Source organism: Pomacea canaliculata, linkage group LG3 (genome assembly GCF_003073045.1).
Source record: "Pomacea canaliculata isolate SZHN2017 linkage group LG3, ASM307304v1, whole genome shotgun sequence".
Lineage (NCBI taxonomy): Eukaryota > Metazoa > Mollusca > Gastropoda > Architaenioglossa > Ampullariidae > Pomacea > Pomacea canaliculata.
Window position 1 is genome coordinate 34248861 of NC_037592.1, and position 13364 is coordinate 34262224.

Genomic DNA, 13364 nt, shown 5'->3' on the forward strand with positions numbered 1-13364 from the left:
ACTACATCACTTAAAAGGAGTCTTCATGTCTTTCGGCATTCTTCTTCAGACAGAGGTGTATGACACAAGCATTGCAGAGTTATGATACTCTCCTTCGTTATTTAATACTTTGCATCTTGTTCCGAACCAGCCTCTGATGAACACGCTTCCAAGCTGCCTATGAAAGCAGCAACCTGGACAAACGCGACACACTATGTGAAATTGGTGCGGAGATGTTTCGTTACTTTGCCAGTTGAGGAACTCGTGAGTTTTATAGAATTTGTCACACCCTTTATTTCTTACCTTTCTTACACAAACTAATCAGCCACAAACTTAATGTTTCACATTTTCTTTAATGTCCCATCATATGATTATCAATAATACATATCTAATGTAATGTCATTAATAGAGTATTAATAATATTTTAACAAACCACATCTACATCAAAGTGAAGTCTATAAAAATATCATATCACTTCATATTCTATTATTGAGTATACTATAAATCACTAGAAGTAATACTGTGTATGTGTCATATGATATATATGTAATTCTTTCAAATAACCGAACTGCCTCTAGGATTGTAGTCACCTTCGTCTATATTGTTTAGATATATTGCATATGGAACTGTGCTGAAGACCTATGGAAGTGGCACCTTCTATTGACGTGCAGCAAGAGGATGGCTTCTCTCTTGACCTGTTAAACTGATAGCGGTTGATGTAGCGCAACCACATGAATTTTCACAGAGAAGCCTGAGAGCGTGCGAGAGCGGCAACTTAAGTATCCAGTGAGAGCGAGGGAACTTGTGGAATTGCGTTCAAATCTATAAAGATATTACAGCCTGAGAGGAACATGGAGAGAAGAAGAAGGGTAAGACTGTTCCCCATTTAGATTGTGAAAGTGCATTGAGCAGTAGGAGAGACCAGTAATGTCTTCTGTGGCGCATCAGTACACAGCACTGAGGTTTAGTGTACCAATGATGAGTCTGATGATTAGATGAATATTGGCGAATAGTATACTGTGTGCTGTCTTCCAGTTTCAGCCAAACTATCCATGCACAAGAACTTTCCCAGTGGGAAAAAATGGAGCAAGGATGGCAAATGGGGTCACAAGTCACAGTTAGACACGTAAACATTTATAAGGAAAGTTCAAACGAGATTCATCAGAATTTCTGTCGCGAGTTGAGAAGCACATAGATAAGCCCCCAACATGAACTGGGTACAACCATCATCCTACCGTCACTGACCTCATTTGTTCGATAGATGTCTAATCACATAACACACGCAGATACATTGTTAATATAGTCTTAAATACTTTGAGGCGTTTCGCAGCACAGAGATTAATGTACTTTGTTGTGTGAGTCTTTCTGCAGACGTGACAAAGGCACATCAAGACATAATTATATTATCTATATGCCAGAATAGCGTTGTACTTTGAGATATTAGACACAGCCTATGCATACATAGCAGCATCTAAAAGAAGCAGTGTCATCTCTGGTTAACACACTAACATCAAGCCTAAGCACGGGTGATTAGTCATAGATTTGCATTAGAATTTTCACACATGTGGAAATGTTTTTCGCTATGTTTTTTTTCATAAGCAACAATATGCATGCGAACACGCAAACGGCCGAGTTTTAGAGAGATGTTGTGTTAAAATAATAGTTTTACTAGTATCTATGATTGACACACGATATAAGTGTAGAACCAACAAATTAGTAACTTATTTTTTTATCGAGGCAGGTAGACCAAAAACATGTACACAGAGGAGAAGAATATCGAACTCTGTTTTTGTCAAAACTCGCTGAATCCAATCAGTTTATATCCATTAAAACCATTGATGACTGGTAAGATTAGTAAAATACAAAATAAGAAAGACTAAGCAAATGTAGCAGATGTAACCAAGTCCTGCAAACTTGGTATCAAAACGGTCTTTTGCTCTGGCTCATATTATACACAAAATTGGCATAATTGAGCGTGTTATTTGGCCTCTCCCAAGATGAAACATATGGATTGACCTAGTCGAGCAACACAAGCACTGAGTGGTTAGCTAGGACTTCTCATCGTGGACAAGCCTTGGCCTGCTGCTCCCATGTTAGCATTATGATTTACTTAGGTTACTCCCAGTTACATGTTGAGATATAACTCCAACTCAACTATATATACGAACTATTTTTTCTTCCATCTCCTTGTGTGAGAAATAGTATGCACATAGGAACTACAGTTGTATAGAGCTATTTTGATAGGATATATGTCCTCTTCTTAGAAGTTCTGTTTTTTAGTTATACCAATTTTACTTATTATTTTGTTTTTTTATTATGACAAAATAAAATGTTTCTGTCTTTGCAGTACTGGTAACCCATAATTTAATTGCTAGTCAACTATGAGTCTTATATACACAGCAAGACATAAAATACAATTCAAGACCACAGAGGCATACAAAACCTATTTTCCACATGGCTTAGGGGACAAAAGGTCGGATGTCACACCCTGAGCCTATACTGTGTTCTGCGACAATCTCTTAAAATCTATATTAAGGCTGAAGATGCCACTTATTAGTGATCGATTAAGACTCCTTACAAACAATGGAAAGCGGATTAATGTTCGTGATATTTAACGCTAGAGAACTGTTCTGTTAAGGGTACTAAGACGATTGGAGTTTCGATAAAGGGAACATTATGCCTTTAATTAACCCAGTGCTTGAAGCTGCAAAGGAAGTAGAAGAAATCTGCTCTACGACTCTTTAATGGCGAGCCGAAAGCCGAATGTGGCGGGTCAGATAGCTGTCCTGCGAACAGAGCCTGCGAAAAGGCAGAGGGGAATGTGCAAACGCAGAGCTGCACAGCAAAGCCGGATTCTGTTGTACGAGGTCGGTTGGGTCGACGGAAGGGTTGAAGGGTTGCAGGAAGAGGTGCACCATGGTCCACTGAACACAAGTCCAGCCCAATAGAGAGAACACGAGCATGAGGCCAAGGATGCCCTCTTGGGAGAGTCTGAACCATGAGATGGAGGCTCAGTTAGAAAGTTGATGGACCTTTCATTTCAATGCTTAGAACCGCAAGACAGATGTTTTTTGGGTCCCCTGTAGAACAAGTTTAAATCTTTATTGGTGGAAAGCTGTGGAGTAGTCAATGACAGACCATCCACGCTATTCCAGTTTACTAGACATAAGATTTCAGGTTTAATTTCTGTGTAAATAATTATATATATACTATTATAAAGTAAACAGATATGATCTTGATACTATCATAAGAGTTAACGCAGCTAAGACCATACAATTGGTTTAATGTATTCATCTGCCATTCAGTTTATTAACCTTTATATCACAAATGGTAGGCAACAATCTTATATTGCAGGCTATGGGGTGGAGAAGAAACAACTGTTTCAACAGTGGAATTCCTAGTCTTATCGCATGCGCCGTCGAGATGAAGCACATGCAGCCATGCAGGAAGGCCTTGGGGTTAAGTCAGTAACATTTAGGTGTTGATTTCTGACAGCAGTTCCATAAGCAAGTTCTCAGCTCCTTTACTTGTCTTAACCTGTTGGGGCAAACTTCTTGATTAGTCTGATGGGTTTGTGTGCTCCGAAGTTAACTTTCTAGTAATAGATAACTTGTTATAGTGCATAGAAAAATGTGAAAATTCTTATCATTGTTTTTTAAAGTTACATCAACAGAAATGTTTAGTGCATCATATTTAAGACATTTTAATGATGTTGTTCATAATGATGATGAAAAAAGAAGCACTTAAACTAAGGCTACTAAATTGTTTGGATGGTTACGTCCTCAGTTCCCATATTTCCAGTTTTTGGGAAATTATTTTTGTATGCAGTAGATTCATTACAGTAAAAACAAGAGCAGAAGAATTTTGTCAACGGAGATGGAAATGGAGGGTTACAAGAGGTCTATTCAAAAAGAGCAAGAAACCATGAGAATGCTGACTCTGATCCTAGCAAAAACAGAACGAGAAATTGAGGCTGTCAAAAAAACAACTGGCCCAGTGTCATTCACGTTTTGATGCCCTGAAAAGCTGAGGTACACGTCTACACTCGTATGCTGCATGAGACAGAGCAGTCTCTGAACAGAGCAAATGCTGTAAATATTTATTTCTTGTTTTGTCTTTATTCGTTTTTTTATGCATTTTTGGGGGAGGTGGGGAAGATTTGCATGCAAACTATTCCTTTCTCAGTTAAGCCATTTATAAATTATTTCATCTCACTAAGCAGCAGAATTCCATTTGTCTACATGAAACAATTAATGCACGATGCCAAATGATTGGGTAGTCTTCAAATGTTTACTTTCTGAAAGAGAAAACTAACAATTTTAATTCTACTGTCTACTTTTCATTGTTCTGAAAACCTAGCTACTCTTTTATCAAAGATTTTTAACAGAAAGGTGCTGCAATAGACAAGGAGTCATAGATATGGTATATATGACTGTCAACAGATATGCCTCAGTGTTTTTTGCAACGTGCATGCTTGCTTTTGTAAACTGAATAAATTTTAGTTGTTATGTTACTTAAGCCTGCACTAATTCTAATTGTACACAGGACAAATGACACTGAGGGAACATGAATTAGATGCACTGAGGAAACAGACTGAAGAGAATTTCAGCAAAGGATGTCCTGGAAAGATCAAATCATGGAGCGCCTTCGTACACAGCTGACATTGGATAAAGCTGCCGTACTCCAAGAAACTGACCTAATCAGACTCGAGAGCGACCAGAATGTGGTATGTTGCTGTGAGAGGTGATGTGTGGCTGTATAAATAATGTCAGGGGGGCTCCACAATTACTGATGCTACTCGGTATATATGAAGAGAATTTCAGGCCAGTGTAAAATAAACTATGTTTTGTTTATGTTTGAAACTTAAAGTCCAGCTAGAAACCATTTCTTTAGAACTATACTGAGTAATCAAAATACTGTCTGCTCATTCCTTAGTTCTGCAATATGCCGGTAAAGATCATGTTGCCATGGGTGTCAGCTGTTTGCTAATGCTTGTGTTTCTTTTAGCATTGACTATCAGTTCGTTTGTTGTTTGTAGTTTGGTGCCAGCACATCTCAACTCATATCAATATGAGAATATGCCTAACCATTTTATTATACATCATATTGTTTTACAGGAAATTGAAGTGGCAGAATTGAAAAATGAAATTGCTCGCTCAAATCTGGAGACTAGTAAATATAAAAAAAGCGTGTGTTGAGCTTACTCTTTTAAAAATTCAAGAAAATTTGGACAAGGAGATGGTAGTCAAGAAATGACATCATCACTAAAAGTATGTTGGATACTGAAAAACGCAATAACTCTGATAGAACGCAAGCAGAGCTTGATTGACCAGTACAACAAGAGCTAGAGAGCATGATTAATGCGCTGGGGTGAGTAACAGCATTGTTTGTATCATTTATATTTGTGATAGTATAGGCTAGGTCGAGGTAATATTGTTATGACATAATCTCTTCCTTTGTTGAAGGGTCTGAAAAAGGCATCTCATATAATTTAGGGCTTCTAGTAATTCAGAGTTTTATACAATACAATTACAGAAACAGCTCAGAAATAAAACATTTTCTTTATTTACAAATTTTTTAATATATGATATTTTCTAACAGTGTTAACCATCTCCCTGATATCATCTGTTTTGTCATCTGGTTCTGATCAAGGGTGCTGATTACAATGGTTTTTTGAAGTGTAGAAAATTTTTTTATGGATTTAACAACCTGAGGTGCAATGAGCCACTAGAGGATAGCTTTAACACGATCTCATTACCCTTAGAGATAGAATCTTTCTTTCAGCATCACTGGGCTTTCGTCAGTACTGAACATGTATTAACCGGAGAACTTGTGTTATTAAGTTCAAGGTAAATGTTTGTAACCAGCATTTCAGTCCATGATGGGTATGTAGGGGTGGGCTATTTGCAACAAGACACAATAAAGATGGAGTTTGCCGCATATCTGTAGATTTATTCAGCACTTCACTCGCGGCTGACCTGCTTCTCTCCACTCTCACTTCCCAAATCCAAAACCCATCTTTCAAGCTGCAAAGCTGCACTACTTATTCTATCCCATAAATTGTTCCAGCAAACATCCTCTCCTTTTCCCATGACTAGTTTATGCAGCCTCGACTTCCCCTTCCCCCATGACATCAGTGGTCGCCTCCATCCCGCACTGTCTGGTTTGGCCTTCCTACATCATAACTTCTGGTGTAACAATAGGTCCAGTAGCCAGTAGCCACTGGTGTGACAGTTCAATGTTTGTTATTATGTAATGCAGGCGGTGGAAAGGAACAGTCCTGGGAGCCATTCGACCACTACCCCTCTAACAAAACAAAGAAATAACTTAGTACACTAGTAGAGTGCTACAGTTATGCTATGATTGTATGTAGAAACAATTGGCACCTAAAAATTGCTTGTGCCATCTGCAGTCTCACTGCTCAATCACAGATGAATTGTCAGTGATATGTGTGTAATGATGTAGGTGTGCATGTGAATAGTCTAGATGTAAGGTGGTTTTTTTTTAAACATTGTGTCACTTGCTCATATTTGTTTACCTTGTATATATCTAGAACTGTTTATATATAGTAACTGAGCATATTTCACATGTTTAAATTGCCTATTGGGATTAATAAAGTTGGTCATTGTCATTGTCAATGGCTTTTGGTTGCAGGGTGTGGAGCTGGGCCGATGGAGATCCAGATCAATGCACTGACCAAGATGCTGGAACAGCGCAGGCATGAGATCAGTGAGCAGCAGCAGCAGTGGCTGCGGCAGCAGGGGGCACTGGTGCAGATGACTAAGGATAGAGAAGCCCGCAATCCTCGGCTGTGGAAAAAACTGAGTAGCCAGCTGACCATAATGTCTCAGAAGAAATTCGAACCAGAGTATATACTCCTCTTTCTTTTATTTTAGTAGGTTACTATACTATGCGGAATTGGTATTGCAGTATTGTCTGTCATGTGTACTGATATGAAACTACTCCATCTCTATACTGTTTACAGTCCCTATATCCCTTTATACCTTTATCCATTGCATTACATTCTACTCTTGTACTTCATCTTTATGTTGCTCAGTGTGCCTATATGTATCTCACCGTCCATTGTCTGTTACCTAATGTTCATCATTACTGGTCAGCACAGAGAGTGCAACTATCATGGTCATGAAGTGCTGCATGATACAAGTATACGTATTATTATTATAAAGCAAATATTCGTGCACACATGTTCAACATGCATAAAGGGACACATTTGTAAATACAGTCTCACATAGAGAGGGCTACGCAATAGCTTAGTTCTTGTTACTCCTCAAGGAGCATACGGCTGTGGGCTAAACAATATTAACCTACATTTCTGTGCTATAATTCATTTCGTCATACATTTGTCTCACTTTAAGAGAGCATAAAAGAAAAATGTTTGTGCAACTGAGACATCATATAATTGAAATGTATAAAATGCATGGAAAGACTTCTAAAGTGTGGATTGAGGGTGGAATGTGTTGTGGATTATTTGACAGATGAGATTGACCAGCAGCACCGTGAGATGGAGGACATTGAAGTCACATTCGTGATATGGAATGATATTGTCAAGCTCAACACCCCTGCTTTATAAAGCAGACATCAACAGGAATGTTCTTGGAGCAGACAACATCCTGTCGAGAATGATTTTGTCAAGGGCTTAGGGTAAGTTATACAAAAGTAGAAATAGGACTGTAAAGAAAAAAGAAAGGATGAGGAATGGTACATTTGTGAGCATAGCATCTATAGGATAATGAAATGTAAAACCATAACAAGTGACGTTAACAAGCTACCAAAATGGTGTAAAGAGGATTAAGATAATGATGAAGCTCCTACAGATCCTTTTTGCAAGTGGATAAATATTGTTAGTTGTAATGCATCTTGCAGGAGGCCGAGCAGGATTCCATTCGTCTGACAGATCAACTGGAGTCTGTAAAGGAGGAAAAGGAACGTCTGCTTAACAGCCTAGTTGAGGCTGAGTAAGTTGCAACACATTTTTTGTCAACATTCCCCTTAATATTTGTGAAAATTCCTTTTTTCACAATCTTTATAAGGTAAAGTTAAGTGTGCTTTGCAGTGAAAGTACTTTCAAGGCAAAGCACATTATTGGGCAGCAGCTCCAAATCTTGTACAATTACTTTGGTCACCATCAATTTTAGGATGCTACGAACTCTTTTCTGCAGCACTGAAGCAGAGCAAGTATTTTGGTTTAAGCATGTGACCCAGCATGATACTCTGTCTCAAACTGTTCTTCAGTGGCTCAGTGCCAAGGTGGACAGAGGAAGAATTAGTTGGCAAACGTGCAAAAAAATGGGCTGGTTGTTTCATGCAGGACCTGCTGACCATGGATTGCAGGATCTGTCAGCCATTGCATCTTTCCAGCTGTCCTTCACTCACCCATTCTAGTACTAATAATTGATCACTTGGTAGTAGCCAAGGGATATATGTATGTGTATGTATTGGAACCATATGCCACAGTTAAGGGGGGACACTAATATTTTACTTGAAATCTTTTTTGTAATTTCAATGATATTTTTCTTCATATGCAACAGACGTCAAATCATGCTTTGGGAGAAGAAAACTCAACTGATGCGTGAGACAAAAGCAGCAATAGACACAGAGGTGGGACAGGGGGAGATGAAGGCTATGAAGTCCGAGATTCACCGCATGACACTGCGCTATTCGCAGCTGCTGAAGATGCAGGAAAAAGATGATTCAAGACATGGAAAAGAGTGTGTCGAGGTGGGTGATAATAATAATAATAATGAGGATTTATATAGGCACCTTTCTAAGATTTGTTCATAGTGCTGTGCATACATCATACATAGTCTAAATCATCTACAACCATGCACTCATATTTGCATATAACAGACACACTTACTTCTACAACATATAGTCACTAATACACAAAGTAAATCACAGACACAGGTATGCATTCTCATGGTTAGGACGGGGTCACAGTGAAGTCATCATTCTGAAAAGATGTGTCTTAACAAGGCTTCTGCTTACGCAAAAAATTGCGTACAGTACGCATTAAAAGTTCGGAGGACCCGTTCAATTTTCGTCAACGGGGTCCCTTTCAAATTTGGGCGAAGAACAGGGACCCTTAAAAATCTGAAGAAGGGGTCCTGGGACCCCGAAGAATTTTGCTTAGCAGAAGCCCTGGTCTTAAGTTAAGAGTTAAAGGTGGTAAGAGAATCAGAGTGACTGGTGCACCGTCTGATCTGTACTTAAGTCTGTGGGTAAGATGCATAAAGCAGGCTTGATCCATAAAATAAAGAACAAAAATGCCCTGTGACAGAGTATGCAGAGAAAGGTTGTTCTAGGTGATACAGGTGAGTACACGTTAGCATGAACAAGTCAGAAGAATGCCGTTTTCTGTTGAATTGAGATCCAGCCATTTTTAATATTTGTGTTTTTGAGTCAGTAACTAGTCTTACTTTGAGAGAAAGAAGGAGGGAGCATTCAGCATTCCTGTTCTTACCTCTCTGGCATGTACATTTTAGGAGAGACACAATTGTCACAAGAGGAGAAGCACAGTCTAAACTGCAAAAGAAAATCCTTACAAAGGGTTCATTTGAGAGACAGATGGCAGAACTCCGCAAAAAAATCAAGACCACAATTCAGGTAAAAAAAAAATCCTACCAGAAATGGTTGACATATCTGTGTCTGCAGCTTTTGCAACTTTTCTTTGGTTGCATCCTGTGCCAGCTTGAAACTTATTTTGAAAACTGCCTAGGAATCTGCAAATGAGGATAAACTTTATTGTGCATTAATGTCCACTTAGGATGCAAATGATTGTGATACGGAGATCCGGCAGCTGCGAGAGCACCAGATGGAACTGGGCAAGCATCTGGAAGAGAAGCAGGTCAACTGCAGACTCTACAGTCTTCTGCAGAAACATTGATGGTGATGTTCAGCAGATGCTGGAGCTCCGGCAAAAAGTAAGATTTTTAGGTCTGACATGTTTCTTGAAGAGCCATGTCATTCTCAGGCATGGCAGGCAGCAGGAAAGCCCATGAAGTTTGCCAACAGAATTTTATTTTGTGGTCTTTCTATTGTGAGTTTGTGTCTGTTAAATTTAATGTCCGTTGAGAGCTGAAGATTCTACTTCCTACGTACAGAGTTTGTCCTTGGAAGGCAGAGAGAAGGTGGGAGGAAACGTTCTTTAACCATCCCAGCTGTCTCTCTTGTTTGGTAGAGTGGACAGCATGGTGTAGTGCTTGGTGTACTTTTTTGCATGGCACAAAGCCGAAAATCTAAAGCTCTTCATCTTAATGTCCAGTTCTGAGGTGGAGCATTTAGTGGTGCATCTATGTGTGGACTGCATCCATCAGTTTTGTTGGGAAACTGTTTTTTTTTCTTTTCTTTGTGATTAGTGTCCTGATTTTTTGAAAGAATGATATAAGCGTGTACTCATTCACCTTTGTTTGAACAAGCTTAACCTTCCAAAGGCTTAAGAAATGTCTTGTACAGGATCACAAAGCAATAATCTTGAAACCTTAAACCTTATGGCAAAGGACAACAGCATCATGAAAACCGAAATAGATTTTGTAAACATACCAATATAAAATAATACTTGTCAGTTCTTATTACTGTCCATAATGCACTATATTTGTCATTACTCAAGTAGCATTAAATATGACTATGGTGTGATTGTGCAGCATTTGTACTGTACAGCTTTTGAACGCATGTTTCACAATTTTCTGCTGGCAGAACCTAATGGACCTGTTAACAAAGCAGCAGCGCATGAAGTATTTGCAGCAAGTGAAGGAAGGTCGCTACACCCAATCTGCCGGACAGAATCAGCCATGCAGATCGAGCAGGGCAAAACAGGAAGGCCGCCTCCATGCCCCTGAATGCCATTGTTGATCGTCTCAACCAAGAATTCCCTTATGCTCAACTTTCTTTGCGTCTTGCCACTTGGGCTTTGAGCTCCAGGATTGTTGCAGGAGAAGAATCAACATAACATGGAAGATTTCATTGCTGCATAACATCCTTTCTCAGAAATGCATAGACGCTGCAGGAAATACCATAACAAATGACACATCCTTTAAACAAAGATTCCACTCTAAAAATAAATTGGTAATTTAAATTCATAAAGATTTTGACAGCAGGGATCACCGATTTACTCAATTGTGAAATTTTTCGCTAATGTGATGGTATTGTTAATTGCTAGAAAAATGAAAAGTACCTTTAGAGATCACATGATCTCTTGAACAATATGGCCATAACTTTTACACTAGTGGGCATCATATGGTCTTGCAGCACTGTCTTGATCGTTGGAGTTTCATGGCTTTATGATACAGTTGTAAGGTTGCATAGCATCACACTTGTGTCAGGGGTTGGATGGTGTCATGATTTGACATCAGCATCATAGGCTTTAAAGCGTTATTACAGTAAAATTGGATGAATATTTTGAAACTTCTTGTCAAAGGGTCAACAGATTCATGGACATTCCACCATATAATTCTTTACTTGTGGTGTTTGTATCGACATATTTCAGTCATGTGACCTACTATAGGCGCCATAAGTGTGAAGTGACTCAGTTTACTTTTTTTTTAAATGCTTGCTTATGCTGACAGGCAATTTGTTTTAAGAGATGGGGGAATATTTTTATAGATTTATTTATATAGGCACATTAATGTGGGCTGACATGACATACAGCAACAGTTACTACAGGGAGGTTTTGGTTTTATTGTCATTTCTAAAAATCTGTTTTGTAATAATGTACAATGCAGAGGAGTGACAGTATGAATAAAATACAGCCAAAGACATGTTTATGTTCTAGGAGATGAAAGTTTCTTTGCAGCAGTTTTCACACAGTAGCTATATAGTAAACATTTCATTTTAATGTTTTACAGATTTTCTGTTAGCATTTGTCTACAGCAATACATTTTAATGCTGTTTATGTTGCCTATACTGGAAAGAAATGCTTTATCGGAATGGGGCAGTTGATGTTGGCAAGGGCTTGTTTTCTGGACTGTTCCTCTGAGCGAGGACACGGCCGGATCAGTCGGGACTTTTCTAAAGTCACACCCAAATCCTGGGCGGTCTGGCAGGTCGATGAAACCATCCTTGGGTAATGGTTCGTCAGGAAACAGACCTCCGAAGTAAGGCGTGATCTTGTCGGCGTTTGGACTGAGGTTGATGAACTCGGCCACGGGGCAGTTGGTGAAGGCGTATTGCAGATGGTATGAATAGACGCTGGACCCGTGCGGGATCACCAGGACGTCCTCTGCCGCTGCCATGGCAACGACCCGCCGCGCCTCGGTCAAGCTCCACCCACGTGATGTCTGGTTGCAGGATGTCCACGCAGCGGGAAGAGAGCAGCTGGCGGAAGCCGTAGCGCGTGTACTCGTGCTCACCCGTCGTCAGCAGCACGTCGCACCCACGCAGAGCTTCGCGTACCTACACAGTACAGAACTCTATAAAGAATATTGTGTATATCTTCCATAAAAGACACGACTTTGCGTACGACCTCTCATCCTTGTCCGTTCTTCATATATGCGCGCATAACAACAATGTTATATAAAAACCTGTGTGTAGCCGGCGTAACTGTCGGGGGGAAGATACTCCTCTATCCACTTCAGACCCAAGGGTTCCAAGCGACGTGCCAGGCGGGCCGCATACGGCGCAGTCAAGGCCATGTAGCAGTCGAGCATGAGCGGAAATTCTGGACCGACTTTGTCCCGCCAGTTCCGGAAGAAAGCCACGTTCTTCTCTAACCCCGCGTCGCCCTCTGCCGGCCCATATGGGCATGCAATCTTGGCGCCCACAAAGCCCATTTCCTTGGCCAGGTCAGGGCGTGCGGTGGTACAATACACTGGCAACCTCTGCTTGGTCTTGCCTCCCAGAAGCTGGTAGACTGGTTCACCACGTATCTGAAAGATGCAACAGCAGAGTAAACAAAACAAAAATTATCTCAAAACTAACAACTAGCTAACAATATTCAAACAAAAATTATCACAAAAGGCAAACAGTCCATAGTGCATGGCGAGAAAATTGTGATTAAAAAAAAAAAAATAGTGGAAAGTTCATACATACAGTGGAGTATAAAGGGTTTGCAAAGATCCGACGTATGGGGCAGAGATGAGGAGCAGAAGAGACACGACTGACAAGGCAAATCCATACCAGGCAATGGGGAAAAAACAGTGCCTTTGCTGGAAAAAGCAGCAGTGTGACAGCGGTTTTTGCTCACCTTGCCAGGAGATCCCAGAGAGCCAGATCGACAGCGGAGATGGCCTGTAAGGGAAGACCCTTGCGGCATAGTTGAGGGTGGCCCGAAACATCTGGTCCCACATGCGTTCCACGTCGCGGGGGTCACAGCCTTCCACGAAGCGGCTGAGGTGGCCCTCAACCAGCTGGCAGCCCGCCACCCTCCGATA

The 13364-nt window shown here is 40.2% G+C and overlaps 1 protein-coding gene and 1 pseudogene across 1 annotated transcript; one reads left to right on the forward strand and one right to left on the reverse strand.

Moving 5' to 3' along the window:
- The first annotated feature begins 2952 nt into the window (after positions 1 to 2952).
- LOC112559642 lies at positions 2953 to 11004 on the forward strand (annotated as a pseudogene).
- An 889-nt stretch (positions 11005 to 11893) lies between these two features.
- On the reverse strand, positions 11894 to 13246 carry LOC112559643 (L-rhamnonate dehydratase-like). The gene is given in 5 exon segments (XM_025230978.1): positions 11894 to 12016; positions 12018 to 12258; positions 12260 to 12387; positions 12516 to 12860; positions 13178 to 13246. Coding segments are annotated over 5 exon segments (906 nt in total).
- Positions 13247 to 13364: the final 118 nt, after the last annotated feature.